Source organism: Micropterus dolomieu, linkage group LG22 (genome assembly GCF_021292245.1).
Source record: "Micropterus dolomieu isolate WLL.071019.BEF.003 ecotype Adirondacks linkage group LG22, ASM2129224v1, whole genome shotgun sequence".
Classification (NCBI taxonomy): domain Eukaryota; kingdom Metazoa; phylum Chordata; class Actinopteri; order Centrarchiformes; family Centrarchidae; genus Micropterus; species Micropterus dolomieu.
The window spans coordinates 183,258-190,100 of NC_060171.1; the positions used below are offsets into that span (position 1 = coordinate 183,258).

A 6,843-nucleotide genomic window follows, 5' to 3' on the forward strand; every position below is an offset into this window, starting at 1 on the left:
AACATGTTGCATTTGCTTCACATTTTTTCAATTGATGGCCTTAAGAAAATCATTGGAAAATGTCCAAAGATTCTTTGGACAATAAATTATTAGTTATTGCTGTGATTCAGTAGTGATTTCAGTTGTGAACCAATAAACACAGTCAGAAAAACTGGATATGCTCAGGAAGAGGGCAGGTGTTCAGACAAAATGATCATTTTACAGGTTAAAAAATGTCTAAACTTGCTAAAGCTGGTGTTGTGCATTTACATGTGTATTTTTTAGCGTGATTGTACTGAGACTGTGCTTTCCTGTAATGCAGAACTGCTTTAAGGATCACATGCACTCAGGAAGGCAAATGAGAGCCATGTACTGTTGGAGCTAATGGACTTCTAGTGTTTTAGATGTCGAATGCCATCTGTTTTCTGGACTCATTCTGGAGCACCTTATTTTTGCAGAACTTTCGTTCCAAGATGGCGCTGTCTATAGCTGCCTCGGTGTTCAGTGCGCTTTTTGTTTTGTTTTAGTGTGTTAACTCAGTTTTCGGCTGTGATTCCTGGAGCTCTTTCGCCAGAGAAGAGCTCGTGAACATCAGGGGAACAACCCCAGCAGATTTATTTCCCACTTTTCTCGTGTCATCAGTGGAATTATTGGACATTCTGGTGAAGGGCGCTGTTGTTCGCCCAATGAAGCGCCGCCAGGGAAAAGAGCCGGGTAGCTTGTGCGTCTTCGCCAGCGGTAACTCCGCACACCGCTACTGGCAATATTTCTCTCCAACATGCGCTCAATGTGCAACAAACTGGACGAACTTCAGCTTCTGGTGGGGAAAAACAGACTTTTATTCTTCTGTTCTGTGCTTCACGGAGACCTGGCTGTGTGAACTGATACCGGACTCCGTGCTGCAGCTGGCTGGCTTCCAACTGTACAGAGCGGCGACACAGAACTCTCCGGCAAAACAAAAGGTGGAGGTGTCCGATTTTATATGAACAATGTTGGTGTACCGACGTGATTCAGCAGCACTGTTCTCCTGATCTGGAATTTCTTATCATGAACTGTAAACCGTTTTACTCCCCACGTGAGTTTGCTTCATTCACTCTGGTCGGTGTTTACATCTCGACAAATCCAGACACCCTTGTTATTGTTCTCGGTGACTTTAACAGGGGAAATCTCAGCCAAGAACTCCCCAAATACTGACAGTTTATAAAGTGTCCAACCAGAGAGGGGAACACTTGTGCCTATCACGCCGTCACACGTGCTCCACTGGGACACTGATCACGTGATGGTCCATCTGATTCCTGCTTACAGGCAAAAACTAAAGCTCTGTAAACCTGTAGTGAGGACATCAAAGAAGTGGACCAGTGAAGCTATTGAGGACCTCCAGGTGTGTTTGGACTGCACTGACTGGGATGTTTTCAAGACTGCTGCCAACAATCTGGATGAGTTTACAGAGGCTGTGACGTCCTACATCAGCTTCTGTGAGGACACATGTATACCAACACGCACCAGGGTGAGTTATAACAATGACAAACCCTGGTTCACAGAGGTTGGAAAAGGAGGAGGCGTTTAGGAGTGGTGACAGGGCCGGGTTTAAGGAGTCAAAGTACATGTTTAGCAAGGCGGTGCGAGATGCTGTGTGCAGAGACTCCAACACCAGTTCTCAAGGATTCTGCTTCTGTCTGGAGAGGCTTCAGACAGATCACCAGCAACAAACCTAAATCCCCCCACTCCATGAACAACTCACGCCTTGCCAACGAGTTGAACCAGTTTTACTGTCGCTTTGAAAGACAAAGGGGCAGACCTGACACCATCCCCTGTCACACCACTGACCGGCCACAGTCCACCATCTCATCCTCCACCTCCTCCCCCTCTCTTACCATCCTGGAGAGGGACGTCAACAGACTGTTCAGGAGGCAGAAACCCCGCAAAGCAGCTGGGCCGGACTCTGTCTCCCCATCCACCCTGAAGCACTGCGCTGATCAGCTGTCTCCGGTGTTCACAGACATTTTTAACACCTCACTGTAGACATGCCATGTGCCAGCCTGCTTCAAAGCCTCCACTATCATCCCTGTACCCAAGAAACCAGGGACCACTGGACTAAACGACTACAGACCCGTCGCCCTGACCTCTGTGGCTATGAAGTCCTTTGAACGCCTTGTGTTGTCCCACCTAAAGTCCATTACAGACCCACTCCTGGACCCCCTGCAGTTCGCCTACAGAGCCAACAGGTCTGTAGATGATGCAGTAAACATGGCCCTTCACTACATCCTCCAGCACCTGGACTCCCCAGGAACCTACGCCAGGATCCTGTTTGTGGATTTCAGCTCTGCTTTTAACACCATCATCCCGGCCCTGCTGCAGGACAAGTTCTCCCAGCTGAGCGTGCCTGACTCCACCTGCAGGTGGATCACTGACTTCCTGACGGACAGGAAGCAGCAAAGTAGTGACAAAATGATACAGATATATCTTTAAGTGTTTTGGTTTACTCACAGAGTTCCACGACCTTTTCCACGTTGACTTTAAGGCATTCGAATTCTTTCATCATGGCTTCTATTTTCTCCGTCTGGTCCTTCATGTAGTCCTGGAGCACTGAGGAAACACAGCCGGCAGACACTGAATCCTGTCCAACCTCTCTGCTCTGATTTCCCACAAGTTCTCAAACAGTGAAGCACTTACAGAATTCATTTCTTATATCAGATTTAGTTACAGTCAGAAACTGATTCACATGGGGTGAATGCTTTTTGTCTCGATTGTCCTCGATCAGGATCAAGTGGGACTACAAGGTCCAGCAACTCCCACCACACTTCAATAGTGAAAAGTGAAAGTGAAAATGAGACAGTGGGAGTCTCTGTAGGAATGAGCACATGTGTCATTTTATGTTAAGATAATAAATATTACAATAACAAGAATTATGGCAATGGTTAGCATCGAGCTAACGGACTAAGCTATGGTTATTTACAAACATAAAATCAATTAAGGAATCACGATACTTAAGTGAACTGATTTTTTTCCCACCCCCCGCCAAAGTCTGTGGTTTAAAGAGGTCATTTCATGCTCATTTTCAGGTTCCTCATCTTATTTAGAGGTTGTACCAGAGCAGGTTTACATGGTTATATATTTGTCCTACTGCACATTGCTGCAGCTCCTCTTTTCAGCCTGTGTTGAAGGCTTCGTTTTAGCTATGGAGTGATACATCTTGTCTCTAAATGATCTTTGTTGGGAGTTGCACATGCTCAGTTCCTAGTTAAGGACTACTAGCCAATCAGAAGCAGAGAAGGGCGGGTCGGCGAGAAGCCGGTAAACGGCTCGGGTTCAGCTCGTACTGGACTGGAGCGAGAGTTTCAGAGCGGCGAGTTATTAATCTGTATCCATAAAGTTTTAACTGAGCTCTGTCTCTACATCACAGGAACAACTTTCTGTCCACTGACTGCCTGGAGGGTAGCTAGTGTTTGGAAGGGAGAGGAGAGCTGTGTGCTGCAGCTCGCTGTTTCTGAGGGCGTGTCGGAGTAGCCGCTTGGCCAGCGTTATATGAGGCGCATTTTGATGTGACGTCACAGGGATCAAAGGACAACTGAACTAAAAGAGAGCTGTTTTCAGTTCAGAGCAGAGTTTTCTGTGGGAGATGGGAACTCCCTTTGGGCTTTTTCACTTTGCAAACCTGTTACAGCACAAGGTTTATAACTCAATAAAGGAGAGGGAAAAGCCAAAAAGCATAACATGACCTCTTTAAGGTAATTAAAACCTACATTTAATGGATAAGTCTCTATATTATTGATGCATTGTATTCTATGATACAACTGTCTTGAGTTGTCTGATGATGTGAATGCTTGTAAACAAATGATTTAAAAACCTTCAAGAGTTCTGGCACTATTATGCAGTGGACAATGGACTTAAGGTTTGCATTTTGAAAACAATGTGCAGATCATTCATCCTGATGCTCCTGATGTAAATTGCTCTAAACATTACATTTTAAAGAATAAAACTACAAGATCAAATTAAGCTCATGTAAGACCGACTGAAGTTAAAGGTAGTTAAGTAAAGTAAAAGGTAAAGTCAGTTTCCCTCACATGTCTTCAGCTCTATGTCGTCCTCCTTCCCGGCCTCCTCGTCTTCCTTCTCTCTGGAGGTCTGTTCAAACACCTTGTACAGCATGTTCCCCTGCTCCACCTGCAGAGCTCCAGACAGGACCTGGAAGGCATCATTCAGGCGTTCGTTAACACTGTTGAACTCGTCTCCGTGGCTGCCGGACTTCAGGATGCGCGCCACCCAGTTGGCCACAGTGTATTTCTTGATGAGCTCCTGTGCTGATCCCAGAGTGATGGAAAGTTCCTTCAGAGCTTTTTTTACTTCGGCAGAGGTTTGGCCCCGGTCCCTCTTTTTGATGGACCTCACCAGGTCCTCCAGGGCTTCAACTCGGGAACGAACACGTCGGCAGCGCTTCTTATTGGCCTTCACATTCTCAACTAGGGTGTAGATCTGTGAGGCGGCGGACAGGATGGGGTCTACGAAGTCCATGACCAGCAGCTGGAGAGACAGAGAGGAAGTTGTCTGATATGAGAATAAAAATAAAGAAATCAGAGATGAATGCCAATGAATTCAAGTTTAAATGAGCTGACAGAAATAACCTGAGCTAATCCGAATTGAACAAGAGAGTTGTTTTATATTTATAAAAGAAATTTTTTGTTAGTGACAGGATGTGATTACTGAGGCTGTGTGTTCCCTTTATTTTGATTTTCTTTTCTATGTTGATTTTCTTTCTTTTGTTTTCCAATTAATGACTTCTTTGGATTTAGAATTGGCTAAACAACAACTGAGTCTAAAGTAGAGGCTGACATTTAATCATAATGTTTCTATTCCTGTGGGATTCCTCCTGGATAGGAGTCGGTCTCACTATTCACCATGGGATGCGGACAAGAAGGAAAAGTCAGTGTGGAGTGGACGGGACACGAATCAACTATGAGTAAACACAATTTTCTGAGTATTTTATTGGGATGGGGCGGGAGTCATTATTCCGGGATTAGGACAAGCTGCTGAATAAAATGAAATGCAGTTCTCTGTTAAACCCTAACATCTATAATAACTCTTCAGCAGATCCATTTAAAGCCACAGAATCTGAGTGTTTGTCTACGAATCCTGAGATCTTAGACTCATATACAGAAGATCTGTGGTTTGTTTGTTTGGCAGGTAAAGACTTATCATTCATTCACTCATTCATACGAGCAGGCAATCTCCACCTTACGGCTTCATTGTTCATTCAGACAATCGTGTTGGAATGTAGAAGCGTGAGAGAGCTAATTACACTCTCTGTATTATCCTGGAGGGAATAACTCAAACCTCACATTACAAGAAAGCTGAACTACTGCAGAGACATGACCGGTTGTACTCCTTATCTAAAAGCTGAATCTGCAGCAGGCCAGCCTGCTCACAGAGTCAACGACAAGAGGACACATAAAGAGTTTACTGTAGAGACGATAAAAAACAGAAAGATTATTTACCTGTAAGTGGAAATCAAGGACAGTTTCCAGTGTCAACCCAGGAATATGTTGTGTGTCTCAGTTGGGAGAAAATGAAACTAACTGTAGCCTTCAGCTCCTCTCTCTCTGCAGCTCACCACTTCCTGTTCCCCTCTGACAGCCATACAGGCGTTCCCTCCTCTGAGTGCTTCAATCCGTCACAACTACGACACACCCCAGATTTGTTTATCCTATCCTTGAGGCAGAAGCATAACTCACCGCGGGGGGACAGAGGTGATCTGTCAGGCTGGCTGGCAGTGGTGGAGGAAGTATTCAGATCCTTTACTTAAGTAAAAATAATGTGTTACATTTAAAATGTTACTCAAGAAAACTGCAGTGTACGGTGCAGAACTGCCAGGTTCTGCAAAAGCTTCTTCCCCCAAGACTGCTTAACTTCCAGTAACCCAACTCCACATCGCATACGCAACCACTGACTCACACACACACGCACACACACACGCACACTGTGCTGGTGTACTGACTGCTTTTAACCCGTGACATGCAATGTAACTCAGAAGTGCAGTTTTAGTCACTACTGTGCACTCGTCCTGTGTATTTGAACGAAAATAAAGAAATATAATAATGTACATACCTAAAGTATTAAATGTAAGAATGTCCCCCCTGACTGTCATCAGAGCATCAGATATTCCTCGTGCATCAGACTGCGGCTAAAGCTTGTTTATTTATTTAAAATTGGGATTAGCAATTTATTTCAGAATAATTTTTTGTTTCAGTAAATTAATAAATCAAATGCTCTGACAGGATGTGATTATCTAGGCTGTGTTTTACTTTTATTTTGAATTCCTTTTCTGTGTTTATTTTCTTTCTTTGACACCGATATCTCAATGAAACCCAGACCCTCTCTGCTTATTTGTTTCATACACAAAGACACACATTTTCATGTATAAACCTGCAAAATGGTCTTAAGCATGAACTTGGTGGCTACATAAAAATCTGCTAAATGCTAAGTTAAAGAAGCTGAAGCTCAATGTTGCAGGTGAAATGTCAGTGTTGTCACCACTGGCTAGACGCCCATGTGACCTCATAAAGTTATGTAGTTTTATGAGTTGGATTTAAATGCACTCACCATCATCGGCCGGATGTCAAACATCAGTAAGACTTCATATCGATTGTGATAATCTTGCAGAGTGGTGCTCAGAGAACAACCTGCTGCTCAACGTCAGCAAAACCAAGGAGCTGATCGTTGATTTCAGAAAAAAAGGGAGATGCACACTGCAGTCTACATCAGTGGAGCCGAGGTGCAGCAGGTCAACAGTTTCAGGTTCCTGGGAATCAGCATCACAGAGAACCCGACATGGTCGTCTCACATCTCCACGCTGGTGAAGGAAGCTCA

The 6,843-nt window shown here is 44.4% G+C and overlaps 2 protein-coding genes across 3 annotated transcripts in view; both read right to left on the minus strand.

Annotated features, from left to right (window-relative positions):
* LOC123962494 (mixed lineage kinase domain-like protein) overlaps positions 1-5,603 on the minus strand; it is a 14,840-nt gene extending 9,237 nt beyond the window's left edge. The window contains exons 1-3 of one of the 2 annotated variants that reach the window (XM_046038650.1): positions 5,472-5,603; positions 4,044-4,500; positions 2,467-2,565 (exon numbers count right to left, since the gene is read on the minus strand). In XM_046038650.1, coding sequence (XP_045894606.1) covers positions 2,467-2,565; positions 4,044-4,491 — 547 coding nt within the window. In that variant the 5' untranslated portion in view covers positions 4,492-4,500; positions 5,472-5,603. Of the gene's footprint in view, positions 1-2,466; positions 2,566-4,043; positions 4,525-5,471 lie in introns of both variants that reach the window. The other variant, XM_046038651.1, reaches the window with a different exon arrangement.
* Positions 5,317-6,843, minus strand: part of LOC123961502 (NADPH oxidase 5-like) — a 10,264-nt gene continuing 8,737 nt past the window's right edge. Inside the window, exon 7 of the mRNA XM_046036972.1 lies at positions 5,317-5,394. Coding sequence (XP_045892928.1) covers positions 5,317-5,394 — 78 coding nt within the window. The remainder of the gene's footprint in view (positions 5,395-6,843) is intronic.